This window comes from Cetorhinus maximus, chromosome 29 (genome assembly GCF_964194155.1).
Source record: "Cetorhinus maximus chromosome 29, sCetMax3.hap1.1, whole genome shotgun sequence".
NCBI lineage: Eukaryota > Metazoa > Chordata > Chondrichthyes > Lamniformes > Cetorhinidae > Cetorhinus > Cetorhinus maximus.
Window position 1 is genome coordinate 19,728,430 of NC_135907.1, and position 21,312 is coordinate 19,749,741.

At 44.1% G+C, this 21,312-nt stretch overlaps 1 protein-coding gene across 1 annotated transcript in view; it reads left to right on the forward strand.

Annotated features, from left to right (window-relative positions):
- LOC144669372 (vesicular glutamate transporter 1) overlaps positions 1 to 21,312 on the forward strand; it is a 57,189-nt gene that overhangs the window by 18,519 nt on the left and 17,358 nt on the right. The window contains exons 2-3 of the mRNA XM_078531753.1: positions 6,071 to 6,323; positions 8,645 to 8,763. Coding sequence (XP_078387879.1) covers positions 6,071 to 6,323; positions 8,645 to 8,763 — 372 coding nt within the window. The remainder of the gene's footprint in view (positions 1 to 6,070; positions 6,324 to 8,644; positions 8,764 to 21,312) is intronic.

Genomic DNA, 21,312 nt, shown 5'->3' on the forward strand with positions numbered 1-21,312 from the left:
TCCAGGCACTCACATGTATTTTTAGCGTACTGCCGAATTCTATCTGATCCTTTAGCAAGGGAGCGGGACTAATTTGACAGCACTTTCAAACAGCCAGCACAGGCAAGGTGGGCCAAATGGCCTCCTTCTGTTCTGTATGATCCCACGATTGGTCCAAGTTGTATCGTACTCTCGGTCGTGCTTGGGAGTTGATCAGCCATAATGTCACATCCAAGGTCTTTCAGTGTCCACCCATGTCATCTCTCTTCAATATGTTGAGCAATGTAGGAATGAGTCACTTGTTTGGCCAGGTGCATTGACGTTTACATGTTTTCAATGTATAGAAGCTTTTCCCCTGGATATAGATCCTGGGTAGTGCATATGTGCAGTCACTTACATCCAGAGTCCAACCATAGTTTAGAATCTTAATTGAATGTTTAAGGAATTTAATGATTTGAAGCTATCAGAACAAAGGAATAGGAGTTGGGCCATTAAACCCCTCACCACCACCTTCTCAAGGGCAATTCGGGATTGGCAATAAATGCTGGCCTAGCCAGCAATGCCCACATCCTATAAATGAATAAATAGAAAAATGATCTGTGACCTAATTCCATACACCCGCCTTTGCCCCATATCCCTTATGATCTTTGATAAACAAAAATCTATCAATCTCAGATTTAAAATGATCAATTCATTTAGTATTGATAGCCATTTGCATAAGAGATTTCCAACGCTCTACCACTCTCTGTGTGTCAAAGTGTTTCCAAATGTTACTCCCAAACCAGTGGAGCTAGTTTCTCTCTTCCTACCCTATCAGTTCCCCTAAATAGCTGAAGACTTGGTCAAATCGCCCCTTAACCTTTTGCATTTCAGGGAATGTGAACCGAGCCTGATAGAGTGATGAACTGCATCTGTGATCTCTTTAAACCACGTGCACTTAATGGATACGTGAAATGAGAGGCCAGTTGCATAAAAGTACAAGGTAGTTTAACAGCCTCATATGCTGCAGTGACAATCACAGAGCGTGGTTGCATCTAGATACAAATATAGGCGTCTCTGCTACTGTAAAAGTGGTCAATCAATAGAGGTGTGTGGTTCTTTACCAATGATTTCTTCCAAAGGTTTAATGCCTCATCTTTCAGAGTTTCATGCTCAATCTGCTGATGTCTGCTGTCTCACGTCCAAACCAGACATTTGAATCGCACAAAGAATATTGGTACCCACATGACTGGAGAATTTGGCGTGTGGAACTGATGTTCAAACCTATTGTCCTTTGAACTCATGGGGGCATTTTTGTTATATTGGTACTTGATAAAGAATTGTCTGTTATTGTTTGGCAAGATACTGCTCTTAAAAATTGTGTTCATAATACCAAACATGGACTGAATGCTAGGGAAGGTACAGGGTTATTAGTACCAAACAGATAACTCAACTGCTCTAAGTCTTGGTCCACCCAACGTGCTTTATATGGGATATATTTCTGAGGGGATATTCCTCCAATTTATTGGATTCTAATTGGTAAATTCCTTGCCAAAGACTCAGATTGTACTACATTGCATAGGACCAAATCACCTTCCCATTCTCCTGCATTGTTATATTCCAATGCACAAAACCCCTTGCTATTCACTCCCAGTGTTCTGCAACCCAATGCACAAAACCACTTGCTATTCACTCCCAGTGTTCTGCAACCCATTGCATAAAACCCCTTGCTATTCACTCCGTGTTCTGCAACCCAATGCACAAAACCACTTGCTATTCACTCCCAGTGTTCTGCAACCCAATGTACAAAACCCCTTGCTATTCACTCCCAGTGTTCTGCAACCCAATGCACAATACTCCTTGCTATTCACTCCCAGTGTACTGCAACCCAATTCATAAAACCCCTTGCTATTCACTCCCAGTGTTCTGCAACCCAATGCACAATACTCCTTGCTATTCACTCCCAGTGTACTGCAACCCAATTCATAAAACCCCTTGCTATTCACTCCCAGTGTTCTGCAACCCAATGCACAAACCCCTTGCTATTCACTCCCAGTGTACTGCAACCCAATGCACAAAACCACTTGCTATTCACTCCCAGTGTTCTGCAACCCAATGCATAAATCCCCTTGCTATTCACTCCGTGTTCTGCAACCCAATGCACAAAACCCCTTGCTATTCACTCCCAGTGTTCTGCAACCCAATGCACAAAACCACTTGCTATTCACTCCCAGTGTTCTGCAACCCAATGCATAAAACCCCTTACTATTCACTCCCAGTGTTCTGCAACCCAATGCACAAAACCCCTTACTATTCACTCCCAGTGTACTACAATCCAAAATGGACCAAATACCATATTCACTCCCAGTGTACTACAATCCAAAATGGGCCAAATACCATATTCACTCACACTATTACATTCCAATGTACCAAATCTCCACCAATTCTCTCCTGCTGAAGAACTCTAGGGGCACAAACCAGTTGCTCCCATTGTAACATTTCTTATTCATCACAACCTGCTCCCCCGCCAGTCTTCTGAATTCTAACACACTGTGCCCTTCCCAATCACAAAGGATTTTATCTCTTCCCATTCACTACATCGAATTCTGATGGGCTAAAGCTTTTACCACCACATCAAATGCGCGAGAATTCCTAATCTGAGCATCATTTTTGTCCTCAAATATTCAGTCCTTAACAACAGGCTTGCACAATGTAATCATTTCCAAATGGTGCTGAGAGGCAGCATCTAAAAATCATCTAGATCATCTAGAAATTAAAGCGTGTGTGAGTGTGTTCTGTTGGGTTTTAGTTAGATGGAGTTGCTGAATCAACGATTAGATGCTACATGCATTTAACACAGCTATTTTTATCTGCAGCTTCACGGAAGCCTTGATCCATCCTTAATCCTGATTAAAGCCCGGCATGTCTTTGCAAAGCAGTCTTGCCTTTATGAAGATTGATTATTCTTGCCACAAGTAAAATCTATTCAGAGATGAGTTGAAACAAGTTGTTTTCATGACGTTAATGGCACTTTAAATATGTGCTTTACTTGCCTTCGCCTCCTGCCAAATCCTCATGCCTAATGTTGTACGTTACAGAATTTTTGTAAGAAAACTGTCTCCAACTCCCTTGTGGCCTCTAGAAAAGAGATGCCCGAGGGCGGTGGGAGGGGTGGGGAACAATTTAGTAGAGGCCATTAATATTATGAAGGGATTTGATTGCAAAGGTCCAAATTTTTTCCCAGTGTGACCCCATTTTTAATACCCCAACCTTGCATGACACCAGAGGGAAAATTTGGAGGGTGGGGGAGTGGTGGGAGGGTACAGGGGTACAAGAGTTGTTGAGTGCCTTCAGTTGCTGAGCAGTTGGGGGGAGGGGTGGGGGCTGAAGTTGATGCATGATGGGAAGTGATTAAGCCGCAGGGTTTTTCTTTCAAAACAAGGGGCGCCGACCTTTTCGCAGCCTCATTTTTTGCAGCAAAAAGCCAAGGCCACCGTTAGGAACAAAAAAACAAAGGGTTCAATGGAGCCTCGCAGCTGTTGGCACTCAGTCCGAGCTCCAAAGTGGCCATTGCTGCCTCAGAGCTCGCAGCCCCAGAATCCCGTCTTGTGACCCCACTGGGGGGCCGTGACACCACTGGGGGGCCGTGACCCCACTGGGGGGCCGTGACCCCAATGGGGGGCCGTGACCCACAGTTTGGGAACCATTGCATAGATGTACAGAAGATTTTTTCCACTTGTGGAGGAGATTGGAACTAGGGGCCATAAACGTAAGGTAGTCTCTCATAAATCAAATAGGGAATTCAGGAGAGACTTTTTTATCTGGCAAGAAGCGAGAATTCTGAGCGCGCTACTGCAGGGAGTGGTTGAGGTCAATAGTATCAATACGTTTAAGGGGAAGCTGGATAGACACATGAGGGAGAAAGGAATGGAAGGATATGCTGACTGGGTTAAATGAAGAAGGGGTGGGAGGAAGTTCATCTGGAGCTTTCTGTGCTGGTGATGTATTACAGATCACTCAGGGAGTCTGAGTTGCTGTGGAAACATGCACTGTTACATGCATGTTGTAGTCTGGAACTATGGATAGTGATGCTAGAGACTCCAACATTCTTTCTATCACACAGCTGACCAGGAATCTCTCCCACTCTTACTGCTTGTGATTGGCGTGTGTTGGAACCCAACAGTTTGGTACTCCACCTGTTTGGCCATGTTATGAATGCACCTTCCTTGGCCTTCAAGTCCTGGAGTGGGACTTGAACCCTGAGCTTCTGGCTCCAAGGCAGAGACACCAATGCACCACACGGGCAATTAGGGATGGGCAATCAATGCTGGCCTAGCCAGCGACGCCCACTTCTCATAAATGAATTTTAAAAAGGCCTCGTGCTGTAATGTAATTCTATGTAAAGATCTCTTTCTGGTGTGGCACTGAGACATAAAGGTCAGAAGCTTTGATAGCTTGGTCTGTGCGGAATTAGTTGGGCAGCAGTTCAGGTCCTACAATCTCTGCCCATGCTCCGTTCTGACTCTGCTGCTGCGTGTACTGTCTGCTCCCTTTGCCCACCATTGGTGGTTGTGCCATTCAGCCCATCATGCCTGTGTTGGCCCTTTGAAAGAAATCTCTAATTAATCCCACACACCCCGCTGTTTCCCCATAGTCCTGTAAATTCTTTCTCCAAATATTTTTCCAATTCCCCTTTGAAAATTACTCATAAATCTGCTTCCACTGGCCTTCCAGACCAGATCACAAACAACTTGCTGCGAAAAAAGACTCTCCTCGTTTCCCTCTGGTTCTTTTGGTAATTACATTAAATCTGGATCCTTTGATTATGGACCCTCCTGCCAGTAGAAACAGCCTCTCCCTCTCTACTCGATCAAAAGCCTTCATAATTTTGAACACCTGTATAAAATTGCATCTTTTCCTTCTCCCTCACCCCTGGTACCATCCTAAGAAATCTGCTCCGCTCCCCCACCAAAGCCTTTACATCCTTCCTAAAGTACAGTGCAGAGAAGCGGACTCAAAACTCCGGTGGAGATGTATTCAGTGACTTATCATGGTTCAGCATAACGCCCTTGTTTTGTGACATGACGGGGGCTGTTTTAACCCAGTCGAGTGGATGGGATTGGTTGCAGGTGGGTGGGGTTGAGTTAAAAGGGCAGAAACTCCATCTACCTCAAGAATCAAACGTTAACCTGCCAATTTTCAGGTTTTATGGAGGGCTGGGCGGTCACCCACTCCCAGGAGGAGAGGTGACATATTAAGTATGTTCATAAGGCTGGAAGACTTGGATTTAATGTTTTTTGGGGAACCGGACAGCTGCAGCGGGGCAAGGGCAGCCTCTGGGAGAAGGCCGGTGCTTTTACAGCACTGCTTGTGGGCCAGGAGGAACAGGGGTGCTTCCTCCCAGCTCCCCACAAGCTGCCTCTCCATAAAAGTCCCCGCACCCAGCATGCTACCACTCACCCCTGGGATCGGACTGCTCCACCCCTGCACACGGGGTAGGGGATTGGACCTACCTGGTCCTGTGGCCTTGTCCGGAATTCTACGTATGCAGATGTCAAGCCTGTCAGGTAGGCTGCCTTCTGGACAGGGAACTTGTCACAGCCAAAAGTTGCATGTTCTGAAGTTAAAACTGCAGCATACAGGAAAATCCAGACTTGTGGGTTTAGCACATGTTACTGGACCACCCACACACCATTCGGTAAGTAAAATCTACCCCCACGATTCTATTTATAAAGCCAACGATCCCATATGCTTTTCTTTCGTCACATGGTAGTGCTGACCTTGAATATTGCTGAAAAAAAGAGACATGCTGTTTCATCTTTCGCTCAGCAGGACAGATATAAGAACGCCAAATTTCAAAGAGAGCCTATGTTGTTGCTTCAATTGAAATTCGGTATTCTTGCACCAGTGCTGATGAGTGTAAGATGAAAAGCTTTGACAGCATGTCTCATTTATTCAGCAACAAAATGTTTTTTTTTTTTGTTAAACAGCTTTATTAATTTGTCTTGCCATCTTCAAAGGTTTATGTAAATGAACTCTCTGGTCTTCTCTGTTCCTGCTCTCTCTTTTCCCAAGATATTAATTCGCCCGCTTTTTAAACTTAACAACACAGAATCCTAGAGAAGCGACAGAACGTTGGAGAGACCATCGAGCTGACTGAGGATGGTCGAGCGATCGGAGTGGCAGAGAAACGGAAGCCGGTCGTGGATTGCACCTGCTTCGGGCTGCCGAAGCGCTATGTCATCGCCATGATGAGCGGCCTGGGCTTCTGCATCTCCTTCGGGATCCGTTGCAATCTCGGGGTGGCCATCGTGAGCATGGTGAACAACAACACGGTCTATAGCAATGGGAAACTCATCATAGAGGTAGGAGGCAACAACAGCTTGCATTTATACACCGTGTCTAACGTAGCTAAAAAAAAACATCCTAAAGACACTCCACGGGAACATTATCAAACAAAATTTGACATTAAGCCACGAAGAAATGTTAAGGCAAGCAATCCAAATGCTTGCTCAAAGAGAGAGATTTTTGGAAGCAAGAAATTGAGAGGTTTTAGGGAGGGATTTTCAGATTGGGATCTAGAAAGCTGAAGGCTTGGTGGCCCGTGGTGGAGTGTTAAAAATCAAGGATGCACAAGAGACCAGAATTGGAGGAGTGCAGTGATCTGCGAGGGCTGGAGGCGGTTACAGAGAAAAGGAGCCAGGGGGCGTGGGTGGTGGTGAGCTCATCAATAAGAGTTGAGAAGCCAATGCCGGTTCAGTGAGCACAGAGATGCTGAGTGAACGGGATTTGGTGAGAGTTAGGGTACAGGCGGCAGGGCTTTGAATGAATTCATGTTTTTGGAGGGTGGGAGATGGGAGGCTGGCCAGGAGAGTGTTGGAATAGTCAAATCTAGAGGCAACAAAGGCATCACCTTCACATAAAATCCAACCGAGCGAGAGAGAGAGGAGAGCGAGAGCGAGCGAGAGAGCACGAGAGAGAGAGAAAAGTTGGGATTGTTCTCCTCAGTACAGTGGTTCTCAAACATTTTTGGTTCAAGGAACCCTATTCAAATGGATTCATATACAAAGACCACCCCATCTCAATTACAGGTTGTAAAACTGTAAAGATTTCATTATTTTTATTTTTTATTCTTTCTATGGGATGTCGGTGTCACTGGCTAGGCCAGCATTTGTTGCCCATCCCTAATTGCCCTTGAGAAAGGGGTGGTGAGGTGCCTTCTTGAGCCGCTGCAGTCCATGTGGTGTATGTACACCCATAGTGCTGTTAGGGAGGGAGTTCCAGGATTTTGACCCAGTGACAGTGAAGGAACGGCGATATATTTCCAAGTTAAGGTGGCTTTGAAGGAAACCTGCAGATAGTGGTGTTCCCATGGATCTACTGCCCTTGTCCTTCTAGATGGTAGAGGTTGTGAGTTTAGAAGGTGCTGCTGAAGGAGGCTTTGCAACTTGCTGTAGTGCATCTTGTAGCTGGTACATACTACTGTCACTGTGCATCAATGTTAGAGAAATGTATGTTTAAGGTGGTGGATGGGATGCAGGCCAAATGGGTTGCTTTGTTCTGGATGGTGTTGAGCTTCTTGAGTCTTGTTGGAAATGCACTCATCCAGGCAAGTGGAGAGTATTTCATGCAAATGTTACTTGCTACTTATCAACTCAAACCTGAATGTTGCCCAGGTCTTGCTACATATGGCACGGACTGCTTCAGCATCTGAGGAGTAGTATTAGGTACTGAACACTGTGCAATCATCAGCAAACTTCCCACTTCTGACCATAAGATGGAGGGAATGTTCTTGATGAAGCAACCGAAGATTGTGGAGCTGAGGAACTCCTGCAATAATCTTCCTAGAGCAGAGATGATTGGCCTCCAACAACCTCAAACATGTTCCTTTGTGCTAGGTATGACTCCAACCAGCAGAGGGTTTTCTCCCTGATTCCCATTGACTTCAATTTTTCTAGGATGATGCCACACTTGGTCAAATACTGACCTTACGTTTGGATTTCATATCTTTTGTCCATGTTTGGACCAAGGCTGTAATGAGGTCAGGGTCCAAGTGGCCCAGTGGAATGTAAATTGAGCATCAATGAGCTGGTTATTGCTGGCTCAGTGCTGCTTGATAGCGCAGTTGACATCATCACTTTGCTGATGATCATGAGTAGACTGATGGGCTGGTAACTGGCTGGATTGAATTTGTCCTACTTTCTGTGGACAGGACACAGCTGCTCAATTTTCCACACTGTCAGGTTGATGCCAACATTGTGCGCTCCCGTTCTACGCGAGTGAGCCAGTCCACTCTGTGCTCGACATGTGGCAGTCAGTCCACTCCTGCCACTGGGATCACACCATGTCTGCCTCTAACCACCATGCAATTGTAATCGCAGACCCTCTGGAAAATCTCTATGGGCCGCTAGGAGTCTGTGGATCTTAGTTTATGAGATACTGCTTTAGAGCAGACAAGGCCATGGGCAAAATAAATAGGAGTGTTCAAAACTGTGAAAGGCTTTGCTGGATAAAGGAGGATAAACTGTTTCTAGTGGCAGGAGGATCAGTAACCAGAGGACACTGATCCAAGGTAACCGGCAAGAGAATTAGATGAGGAAATATTTTACTTTGTGCAGCAAGTTGTTATGAAGAGAATGATATTTTTTTTAAAAGATTTTAATCTATTTCCTTCCTTTTTTTCTAGCAAGCTAGATTTAACTGGGATCCAGAGACGGTAGGAATGATTCACGGATCCTTCTTCTGGGGGTATATTGTCACACAAATTCCAGGAGGCTACATATCACAGAAATTTGCTGCCAATAGGTAAGCAAGGACTTTTCCAGCAGGTTGGTGGATAGAATGAATGAAGTGGCAAAAGCTTGTGAAATGAAAGTGAATGTAAAAAGGACGCAAGTTATGGAGATTGGAAAAACAGTGGGAAAGCAGATTTAAATAGCTGGGAAACATCGTCAGAAAGAAGTCAGAGCAATAGCAAAGAATGCACTCTGAGCATAAAGAATTTCTCATCACAGGAATGAGCAGAGATCGTAAGAAAAGAATTGCAAAGACTGTGATTTGGAGCGTCCTGTTGTTTGGGGCTGAAGCAGACATCCAAAGACGAGAAAGTCATGAAATGTGGTGCTGGAAGACGGATGGGGTGCAGCAGTTGGAGAGGGAACCCAAGAGCAATCTTGAGGTTCTCAGGATGGTGGAAGAGGAAAGATCGTTAGTGGACACCCTCAAGAAGAGGCAGCAAGGTTTAGACTGGCCAGAGTCCGAGCTATGAGAAGTTGCTGAAGGAGGCAATTGAAGGAAGATCAGAGGGATGTAGGCCAAGATGGAGAAAGAGAGTGATGATGTTAGACAATTTGAAATTAAAAATGGGAGGGTCATATGAGCAACACAAGGTACGGAGAAATAAACAGAGGACCTGACCTTGGGCAGATCGCCAATGCTATTTGTTCAGGCCTCAGAGGTGGGTGCTTCAACAATGGCACTCAGACTGTTGGCGGAGAGAAGGTCGAACATAGACCTTCTTCTTTATCAACACTGCTCTCTCTCTCCTACCTGCATTTAAAGAGCACCTCTAACATAGTAAAAAATACCAGGAGCCTAATCAGCAAACAAAACTGACACTGAGCCAAATAGGACACATGACCAAAAGTTTGGTCAAAGAGGTCAGTTTTAAGGCACATCTTAAAAGAGGGACATAAGAATGTTTATAGGCCTTGACAGCTGAAGGAACAGTGGGATGAAGGAACTCTGAAGTGCACAAGAGGCCAGAATTGGAAAAGCGCTGAAATCTCAGAGGGTTGTTGCAGGACTGGAGGAGGTTACAGAGATAGGGAAGTTTGAGCCCCTAGAGGGATTTGAAGATGAGGATGAGAACTATAAAATCTTGTGTCATTGCCGGACCCCATGAGCCATCAGCGAGCTCAGGAGCATTGGGCGAGCAGGACCTGACGCGAGTTAGGGTGTGGGTCCTCAGAATTTTGGATGACATCAAGCTTTGTCCAAAAAAAAAAGTCACTTAATCCCAAATGGAGGCTGAAAGATGAAAGGCTAGCCAGGAGACCATTGAGTTGAGACAAGCTGAGTCTGGAGATAAAAATATGGATGAGGGTCTTAGCAACCAAGGTAGGGCAGTTAAAGAAAAAGAAAGACTTGCATTAATATGGCACCTTTCATGACCTCAGGATGTCCTGAAGCACTTTACAGCCAATGAAATGCTTTTGAATTCAATCACTGTTGTAATGTAAGAGACACAGCAACCAATTTGTGCACAGCAAGATGCCACAAACCGATAATGACCAGTCAATCTGATTTAGCGATAGTGACTGAAGGGTAAATATTGACCTAGGACACTGGGGAGAACTCCAGTGCTCTTCTTCGATGGGTGGCCCTGACCAAAACTGTGTAGAACTGAAACATAACACCTATCTCTTTGCATTCCAACCCCCTTCAGAATAAGGCCAGCAGCCTTTGATTTTTTTTTTGTACCTGTCTACTGACTTTTAATAATAGGCATAGGAATTTCAGGATTAGCGTTTGAACACCCTGAATAGTCATGGTCCCACACCCACCCGGCCCACTACTGTACAAAAGTTCCACGGAGCAAGAGAGAAAAAATTCAGCCATGATTCCTGTCCCTAATTCCTAGGAAATGACCTTTGCCTGGGAAATGCACGACATTGGATACAACTCGATGGGATTCAGCTGGGATACTCTTATGGTTGAGCAGCCTGCCACCAGCCTTCGCTACTTGCTCAGGAATAATGGGCAAAGTTTTGGAGCGATGCCAGGGCACCTGTTACCTGGCAAGAATCAGTGCCCTCAGTAGAAGAGAAGGGGAAGAGAGGGGCAAAGTGGGGAAGGGATAGATTGGCAAAATAAAAGGATTAAATCTAGGTTGTATCCCCAGTGGATAGAGCCACATCAGCAAAACCACTGTAAACACGAATGTCAGGATAATTTTAAGCTCTTTCCTTGTTAGAGGTGGAATTGAGCATTGAATGAATGATTAAATGTTCCTTTTTCTGCTGGTGCAATGCCCTGCAGAGTGACTCATGGTAAGATTAATTAACAGTGTTTGAAGCATGGTGCCAAGGGATTGGCACCTTGCCCAGGCATGGGGCGCACCGAGCTGTCAGGCTTTTAGACCATCTGATAAATTTTTGTTCTCGTCTTGGTATGAACTGGATGCTAATGCCATATGTCAATATAGAGCAAACCAACGTCCCCACCCCCACCCCATCACACCCACCCCTCCATGCCAACCCCCTCACTCTCCTGGGTTAGTATGATGTCATCAACTCAGGCCTAATCCTGTATCTCAACCCCAGAAGAGTTCCCTGCTGCTGCACCAGCAGTGCTAGCTGTAGCTCAGTGGGTCGTAGTCCCACCTCTGAGCTAGATGTTTGTGGGGTTCAAGTCGCTCTCCTGAGACTTAAACACAAAAATCTAAGCTGACAGTCCTAGTGCAGTACTAATGGAGTGCTGCCCTGTCACAGGTGCTGTCTTTCAGACGAGATATTAAGTCAAGGCCCTGCTTATTCTCCAATGTGAACTTAAAAGATTTGCTTGCAGAATAGTTGAGGTGTTAAGCCTCATGACCCGGCCAATGTTTATTCTTCAGTCAACATAACTAAAAAAAAATGTTTATCTGGTCATTATCACCTTGCTGTTAGTGGGAGTTTGCTGTGTGCAAATTGGCTCCATTTGATTGCACTTCAAAAGCTCTTCACTGGCTATGAAATGCCTTGGTGCGGTCTGCTGTTGTAGGGGAAGAAGGTGACAGAGCACTAATATCACTAGACTAGTAATCCAGAGGCCCAGGCTAATGCTCTGGGGACATGGATTCAAATCCCACCATGGCAGCTGGTGGAATTTAAATTCAATTAATAAATCTGGAATATAAATCCACTCTCAGCTTAATGGTAGTCACCATTACTATCATTGATTGTTGCCAAAATTGGTCCTTTAGGGAAGGAAATCTGCCACCCTTACCTGGTCTGGCCTGCATGTGATTTTAGACCCACAGCAATGTGATTGACTCTTAAATGCCCTCTGAAATGTTCAGTTTTAAGGGTAATTAGGGATGGGCACCAAGTGGTGGCTTTGCCCACATCCCACGAAGGGAAAAAAAATGCTATAGAACGCAAATCTTTATTTTGCAAAGCAGCCACTCAATCCCCTTTGAAAACATTCATCCAAAGACCATAAGGAAATGCTAGCTTATTTTTCTTATTCGACACTGCCCCTCTTGACAACTGCATGCAGTGTAGCCCACGTCACCAAGGAAAGATATTCGGCCTGTATTTGGCACCTTGCTGTTTTCATATCCTCGTGCTTTTCCCTTGGAGAATAGCATGAAATAGTAGGAGAACCTGCAGGCTGATTAGCAGTCTGACGTGAATGCTCCTTCCATGACCGTGGCCATCTTTATAGGGGTCAATAGAGAGGGGATTTGTCCTATATGGCAGGAAGATTAAACGGGCTCCCACAATAGGGCCAGATGCACTAGATGTCAACCCAGATTCAAAGCCAATCTCCACACGTCCGGACTGGTTGGAGCAGGGGTTCAAATCTGGGATACTCGCATCCAGTGGGCATGGGTGACTCTCCCCCGTCAAACGGATTGCAGAATCCCATTGCTTTTTTCCCCACTAGAGGGCCTATAAATAAAAACAGCTCATTATTAGCACACCAATTAGAGTGTTTATCTGAACACAACAGTATGATCTTAAAGGTTGCGGGAGCCCATAAAACCAATCATTGGGTAGAAAGGTGGTTACAAACATGGAAGGAACATTCATGTCACAGCCTAGCAGACTATTAACCTGGGAATCCTTCCACTATTTCAAGGGGTTAAAATCAACAAATTCTTAAGAAACATACCCAATGCAGTCATTTTTGGATGTGGCAACAGCAATGATATGGGTTTAAATGCCACAAAATCCAGTGTGCAATACACCACAGTCTGAGATATGGGTGGAGGAGGTAGCTTGGAGACAAGATATAGGTATTTTGGTGTTTGTGTGTCTTGTTTAACACATGCATGATGAGTTAGCACCTTCAGGAGATGAAGGAGCAAAAACCAGTTAGTGATAAATATCCTCAGTACAAGCTGCGACATTTTGATGTTGTTTTATTGATCGATGCTTCCATGAAAAAGACTGTAGTAATCTATGAGTGAAAGCCTAATAGTGAGCCCTGGTAGAATCTGCAGGCATAGAGTAGCTGCAACTGTATTGTCCAAATAAACACTCAAATTAGTATGGTAATAACTAGTTGCTTTTATTTCCAGCCACTCCAGAACATCCCACAGAATCACAGAATTGTTACAGTACAGAAGGAGGCCATTCATAGAATGAAGGGGCAGGAATAGATCATTCAGCCTGCTCTGCAATTCAATATGATCATGGCTGATCCTCTATCTCAACACTGTACTCCAGCTCTCTCCCCATACCCCTTGATGCTATCTATCTATTTCCTTCTTAAATATATCAGTGACTTGGCCTCCACAGCATTCTGTAGGATTCCACAGGTTCACCACCCTCTGAGTGAAGTTTCTCCTCATCTCGGTCCTAAATGGCCTACCCCGTATCCTGAGACTGTGACCCCTTGTTCTAGACCCCGCCCCAGCCAAGGAAATACCATCTCTGCATCCAGTCTGTCCATCCCTGTCACAACTTTATACGTTTCCATGAGATCCCCTCTCCTTCTTCTAAACTCCAGTGAATACAGGCCAAGTTGATCTAATCTCTCCTCGTACGACAATCCTGCCATCCCAGGAATCAGTCTGGTGAACCTTTGCTGCACTCCCTCTGTGGCAAGTGTATCCTTTCTTAGGTAAGGAGGCCAAAACTGCATACAGTGGCTCCAGGGGCTGAATTTTACCCTGATTGGGCAGGCGGGCGCCCAACCCAATCTGGTGTGGAATCGCACGAGATGACATCTGGTGAGCGTCCCATTGTCACCCCGCGCTCGCACGATATTTCAGTTGGCAGGCACGAGCAAAAGTCAGAAGCCCATCCGCCGGCAATAAAGAGGACAAGGAAGCCCATTGACGGTTCAATTGTCTGTCATTTTATTTAGCCCACCCAACGGTTGGCAGACGGGCAATTGGCCAGGCGGCCATTACATTTTTCATCAAACCTATCCAAAGGGTGGGATGAGGTCTCCGTTATTAAATAAAATAAAATAAAAATAGAAATCTGTGGACAGCGCTTTTATAATCTATATGTTCAGGTGCCTAATTGTGATGCTTGGACATTTTTGTCCTGATTTAAAAAACTTTATGTCCTGGACGTTGGGGTCTTTAGCTCCCTGAAGCAGCTCTCTCTGCCTTCCGGGAGCTTTCTGTCAGTGCGCGCCCGTGTTGATGTCATCGCCCGCCCCCACCCCGACAGCGCTTGCCAGCGTGAAATCGCGGTCGGGGGCCAATCGCAGTTGGTGGTCCATTTCCCGACTGTTCCTGCCCGCTGAGCTGAAACTTCAGGTCCAGGTGTGGTCTCACCCAGGCCCTGTACAGCTGCAGGAAGACATCCTTGCTCCTGTACTCAAGTCCTTTCGCAATGAAGGCCAATATACCATTTGCCTTCTTAACTGCTTGCTGCACCTGCTTGCTTTCAGTGATTGGTGTACAAGGACACCCAGGTCCCTTTGTACATCAACATTTCCCAACCTATCACCATTTAAATAATACTCTGCCATTCTGTTTTTCCTACCGAATTGGATAACTTCACACTTATCCACGTTATACTGCATCTGCCATATATTTTCCCATTCACTCAACCTGTCTAAATCGTCTTGAAGCCTCTTAACACTCTCCTCATCGCGCACATTCCAACCAAGTTTTGTGTTGTCAGCAAACTTGGAAATATTACATTTGGTTCCCTCATCCAAATCATTGATATATATTGTGAATAGCTGGGACCCAAGCCCTGATCCCTGTTGTACCCCACTAGTCACCGCCTGCCACTCCAAAAAAGACCCATTTATTCCTACTCTTTCCTGTCTGCTAACCAATTCTCAATCCATGCCAATATATTACCCCCAATCCCGCGTGCTTTAATTTTTCCCACATAAGAGGTTAGTGTGTCTTTATCAAAAACTTACTAAAGATCCAAATACACCACATCCACTGGTTCTCCCTTATCTATTCTGCTAGTTACATCCTCAAAAAACTCCAGTAGGTTTGTCAAACATGATTTCCCTTTCATAGATCTATGCTGACTTTGTCTAACCACACTGATATTTTCTAAGTGTCCTGTTATCCCATCCTTTATAATAGACTCGAGCATTTTCCCCACTACTGGAGGTTAGGCTAACCGGTCTGTAATTTGTTGTCTTCTCCCTCCCTCCTTTTTTAAATAGTGGAGTTACATTTGCCACCCTCCAATCTGCCAGGACTGTTCCCAAATCTACAGAATTTTGGAAGATGACAACCAAACACATCCACTGTTTCCCTGGCCGCCTCCTTTAGTACCCTGGGATGTTGATTATCGGGCCCTGGAGATTTATCAGCTTTCAGTCTCATTAAATTTCTTCAGCACTATTGTTTTAGTAATACTAATTTCCTTCAAATCCTCCTTCTCACTAGATCCTTGGTTCCCGAGTATTTCTGGGAAGTTATTCGTGTCTTCCTCCATAAAGACAGAACTAAAGTAGTTCACATCTTAGTCTGACATGTTACATTGGGTTTACAGCACAGAAACTGACCATTCGAATCAGCTGTTCAATTCTATTTTCTTTTGTTTAATGCATGGATGTAAATTACCTTGACTACTTCAAATGGGTGCATCTTCCACATTCTCACCACTTGGTAAAGAAATTTATATCAAATTCTTGATTGAATTTATTAGGAACTATTTTAGTTCTAAAGTAGTTGTTCAATTGCTCTGCCTCTTCCTTGTTCTCTATTGTAAATTCTACTGTTTCAGACTATAAGGGACCTACATTGGTCCTGGGCGTCAGCTCTCCAAATGAGCAATTCACCTGGTCCCATTCCCCCGCTTTCTCCCCATAACCCTGCACATGTCTTTTCAGGTAAAAATCCAATTCTCCCTTGAATGACTTCATTGAACCTGCCTCCACCACACTCAGGCAGCACATTCCAAATCCTAACCGCTCACTGCGGGGAAAAAAAAGATTTGCCTCACCTAGTCATCGCTCCTTTTGCCAATTATTGTAAATCTGTGCCCTCTCGTTCCCGATCCTCCCACCAGTGGGAACAGTTTCTCCCCATCTACACAGTGCAGACACCTCATGTTTTTAAATACGTCTATCCAACCTCCCCTCAAACGTCTCTTCTCCAAATAGTCATGTAATAGCTGAGCATGTTAACCCCCATTGGGACCATCTAGTGTTTAACAATGTGCAAGTATTGTGTGTATTGAGGATCATAAGGAACAGACTGGGCACAATGGGGGGATGTGGAAGGAAACATTATAATCTGAGGTGGACTTGCTTCCCTAAAACGGAGTGGGATTCCACGGGATGTGGGTGTCACTGGCCAGGCCAGCATTTATTGCCCATCCCCAATTTCCCTTGAGAAGGTGGTGGTGAGCAGCCTTCTTGAACCGCTGCAGCCGATGTGGTGTAGGTACACCCACCGTGCTGTTAGAAAGGAAGGAATTTCCAGGATTTTGATCCAACGACAGTGAAGGAACGACAATATATTTCCAAGTCAGAATGGTGTGTTCCCATGCATCTGCTGCCCTTGTCCTTCTAGGTGGTAGAGGTCGCAGGTTTGGAAGGTGCTGATCCCCAATATGGCCAGACAACACCCAAGGGTCAGCTGGGAAAGCCGGCTAGGTCTCTTTCATTTCTTCTTACTAATAAGCGGAATAATTCCAGAGATCAAAACAGAACCGAGTGCCCTGCAAAAACAGCATAGGTTTTGTTTATTCTAAAACAAGAATTGAAGAGTTGAAATTTGCCCCAAGTCTGTGATACAAATGGGTTATTTTAGGAGTAATTAGTGGCATTCCTTTCAATGCCTGCAGCCAGCTAGGATTACAAAGAGGGTTTCATAAATGATTTTCTGACTCTTGGGGACTAATTAAAAATCAGGGTCAGGAGTTCTCTCCATTACTTTAAACAAATTTGTGTGGGTTTTACTCTGTAGCTATTTTGGCTTTGAACAGGAAGCTGCCATCAACCAGAGCAATTGAGGTACCAGGGGACGGTCGTCTAACACTGTCTCAGTGAGGAAATACTTGTCATCTGATAACCTATTCTGGACTTCACTCTCTCCCCTTCTGTTGCAAACTATGCGCACCATCTCATCAAGCACTCCAAGGTCAACTGCAAAACAGATTGCAAACAGAATAAAGCTCCATTACGCTATTTTAATCAAACACTCTCAGGACAGGTACAGCACAGGGTTAGATACAGAGTAAAGCTCCCTCTACACTGTCCCCATCAAACACAGATGCAGCACAGGGTTGGATATAGAATAAAGCTCCTTTTCACTACACACATTAAACGCTCGCAAGTCCGACACATGAGAATTACGAGACGATAAGAGACCAGTTCGCCTTCTCTCATCTGTTTAGCTGCATGATACAATGTTAAGGGAGTTATAGATTAATGACAGTGATCAATCTCTATCAATGAGTCTACAACAGACCCAGACACGAGGTGAGGAAAACCTCCAATGGTGGAGAGCTTTGGGAACCATAGATGCAAAGTCATCCGTTCCTCCCAACCTCCAATCACCACACACCATGTCTCAAATTATTCATATATTCTACTCTAAGAAGTTATTTCCTGGAGAAATATACCAGTATATACTGCAGTAGAAGTCGATCTCATGTAAAAGTTGAACCCTGACTTTCAGCCAAAAAATCTTTAATGTTTTCATATACCTTATATATAAGTTGACCCTAGTTTGAGGGATAATGGAACAATGCTTTTTTCATGCTTTTGACGTACAATGCTACACCAAAATAGTGTGAACACAAGTTAGAACCAGCATTTATAATTTCCTGGTGTTATAGTCATATTACCAACACTATTAGATTATCTACACTTTAATAACAATATCCTCGGTACCACACTCCATATTACATCTTATTAAGCTATTTGAGATGAGAAATACCATCAGTTATGAATCCATTCAGAGGCAGAATGTCTGCAAAACAACAACAGACGCTACCAACAGTGTTGCCAGGTCCCAATGCTGTGTTTCTGCTGGTGGCAAAGTGGTGTTGTCACTGGATTAGCATTCCTGAGACCCAGGGTAATGTTCTGGGGACCTGGGTTCAAATCTGACCATAGCAAATGGGGAAATTTAAATTCAATAAAAACCTTTGCTGATAGTTAAAAAAAACACATCTGGTTCACTAATGCCCTTTCAAGAAAGAAATCTGCTGTCCTTACAAGGGCTGGCCAACATATGAATCCAGACCCACCATCAATGTGGTTGACCCTTAGAAGCCCTCTGAACAAGCGCAATTAGGGATGGGCAATAAAGGCTGGCCAATGCTATGATAAATAACTGGTAAGTTTAATTTCCTTACATTAGGGTTGTATCTACCAGTTCTTTTTGATTATATTCGTGTATAAGTCAACCCTCTAGGTTTCCCCTAAAAATTTGGTCTAAAAAAACCTCGACTTTTATGCGAGTATATACGGCAATTTATATCTGAATGAATCAATACTAACTGATTCCATCATCTCCCTAAGGAATATGGTCCATAGATTGAACACTGACTCACTGAAATATTGTTTCAACAGATTTTTTTTTTAAATTTAAGTCTCTTCATATTCAGGCTGTTCCCTCTGGTTCTACACAAGGAGAAATAGCTTGTCAAAGCGCACATTATCTGGTTGTAAAGCCAGCAAATAGATCACCTCTAAACCTTCCCTTTGCTAGTGAGGAGATTCTCCAACTACATTCATTGGGTCAAAATCCTGGAACTCCCTCCCTAACAGCACTGTGTGTACCTACACCATCATCTTCTCAAGGACAATTAAGGATGGACAGTAAATGTTGTCCTTGCCAGCGACACTCACATCCCATGAACGAATAAAAAACAAAATTTACTTGCTGACCCCTCATAATCTATACCTGCCATCCCGAGTCAACCTGATGATCATAAGAAATAGGAGCAAGGCCATTCGACCCACCAAGTTTGCTCCATCGTTCAATAAGATCAATGATCTGATTGTGATCTTAACTCCACTTTCCTGGCTGACCCACATGACCATGAACTCCTTTGTTGATCAAAAATCTGCCTAAATTAACCTTGAATATATTCAATGATCCAGCCTCCACTGCTCTCTATGGAAGAGAATTCAGGACAAACAACCTTCTAAGAGAAGAAATTCCTCATCTCCGTCTTGAATGGGAGAACCCTTACTTTTAAACTGCGTCCCCTAGTTTAAGATTCCCACAAGAGAGAAAATATCCTCCCAGTATCCAACCTGTCAAGCCCCCTCAGAATCCTTTGTTTCAATAACATCATCTCTCATTCTTCTAAACTGAGTACAAGCCCAACCTACTCAACCTTTCCTCATAAGATAACCCTTTAATCGTAGGAATCAGCCTAGTGAACCTTTTGAACTGCTTCCAATAAAACAATATTAAGTAAGGAGACCCAAATTGTTCACAGTATTCCTGGTGTGGTGTCTCCAATGCCCTACACAGCTGTAGCAAGACTTCCCTACTTTTATACTCTATCCTTGCAATAGATGCCAACATTCCATTTGCCTTCCTAATTACTTGCTGTACCTGAACACTAAGTTTTGTGATTCATGTACAAGGACACCCAGATCCTTCTGTACTGCAGAATTCTGCAGTCTCTCCATTTAAATAACATTCTTTTTTTCTATTTCTTTCTGCCAAAGTGGAAAACCTCATTTTCTCCACATTATGCGCCATCTGTAAAATTTTTGCCCATTCATTTAACCTATCTAATTCCCTTTGCAGACTCTTTGTATCTTCCTCACAGCTTGCTTTCCCCCCTATCTTTGTACAATCAGCAAATCTGCTGCAATACAGGGCAGGATTTTCCAGCCCCGCCTGCTGCCAGGATCGTCCGCTCCCGCCGAAAGTCAATGGACTTCTGGCTGGGCCACCGAATCTCCCGCGGCGGGTCCCGCCCACAACCGGGCCGGAAAACCCCGGCCACAGTCTTTTCCTTCATCCAAGTCATCAACACAGATCAAAAATAGTTGAGTCCCCAGCACATATCCCTGCGGCACTCCACTAGTTATAATTTGCTAACCCAAATATGACCCATTTATCCTGACTCTCTGTTTCCTGTTAGTTAGCCAATCCTCTATCCATGCTAACATTTCACCCGCAATGCTGAGTAGTTATCTTGTGCAGTAACCTTTTCTGTGGCACCTCATTGAATACCTTTTGGAAATCCAATACACTACATCTACTTGTCCCGCTTTATCCACCCTGCTTGTTACACCCTCAGATAACTAATAAATTTATCAATCACAATTTTCCTTTCACAAACCAACCCTACCTGATTGCATTAAGATTTTCTAAATATCCAGCTACTAACTCCTTCATAATGGATTGTAGCATTTTCCCCAATGACAGATGTTAGATTAACTGACCTCCAGTTTCCTGCTTTCCATCTCCCTTTTTCTTGAATAGTTGTGTTACTTATGTGGTTTTCCAATCTGCTGGGACCTTTCCAGAATCTAGGGAAATTTGAAGGATTAAAACCATTGCATCCACTATCTCTACAGCCACTCTCTTTAAGACCCTATGATACAACTCATCAGGACCAGGGGACTTGTCAGCATTTAGTCTCATTAGTTTTCTTAGTACTTTTTCCTCTAGTGACAGAGATTGTTTTATGTTCCCCCCCCCTCACTTTTGTCTCTTGGTTTTGTATTATTCTTGGGATGCTTCTGTGCCTTCTCCTGTGAAGACAGATACAAAATACTTGTTGAAAGTCTGACATTTCCTTGTTTCCCATTATTAAGTACCCAGTCTCACCCTCTAAAGGACCAATGCTTACTTTAGCTACTTGCTTCCTTTTTATATACTTTAATGTCTCTTGTTATATTTCTTGCTCGTTTTCTCTCATACTCCAATTTCTTTCTCTTTATTTTTTTTATTCATCCTTTGCTGGTTTCCAGAAATGTTCCCAAATCTTCTGAGCTACCACTAACCTTTGCATCATTGCACATGTTTTCTTTCAATTTGATACCATCCTTAACTTCCTTAGTTAGATACAGATGGTGCATCCTTCTCAGAGTCTTTCTTTCTCAATGGAGTATATTTTTGTTGAGAGTATGAAATAGCTCCTTAAATGTCTGCCATTGCTTCTCTACCATCTCACCTTTGAAGCTGTTTTCCCATTGCACTTTAGCCAACTCTGTCCTCATCCCTTGTAA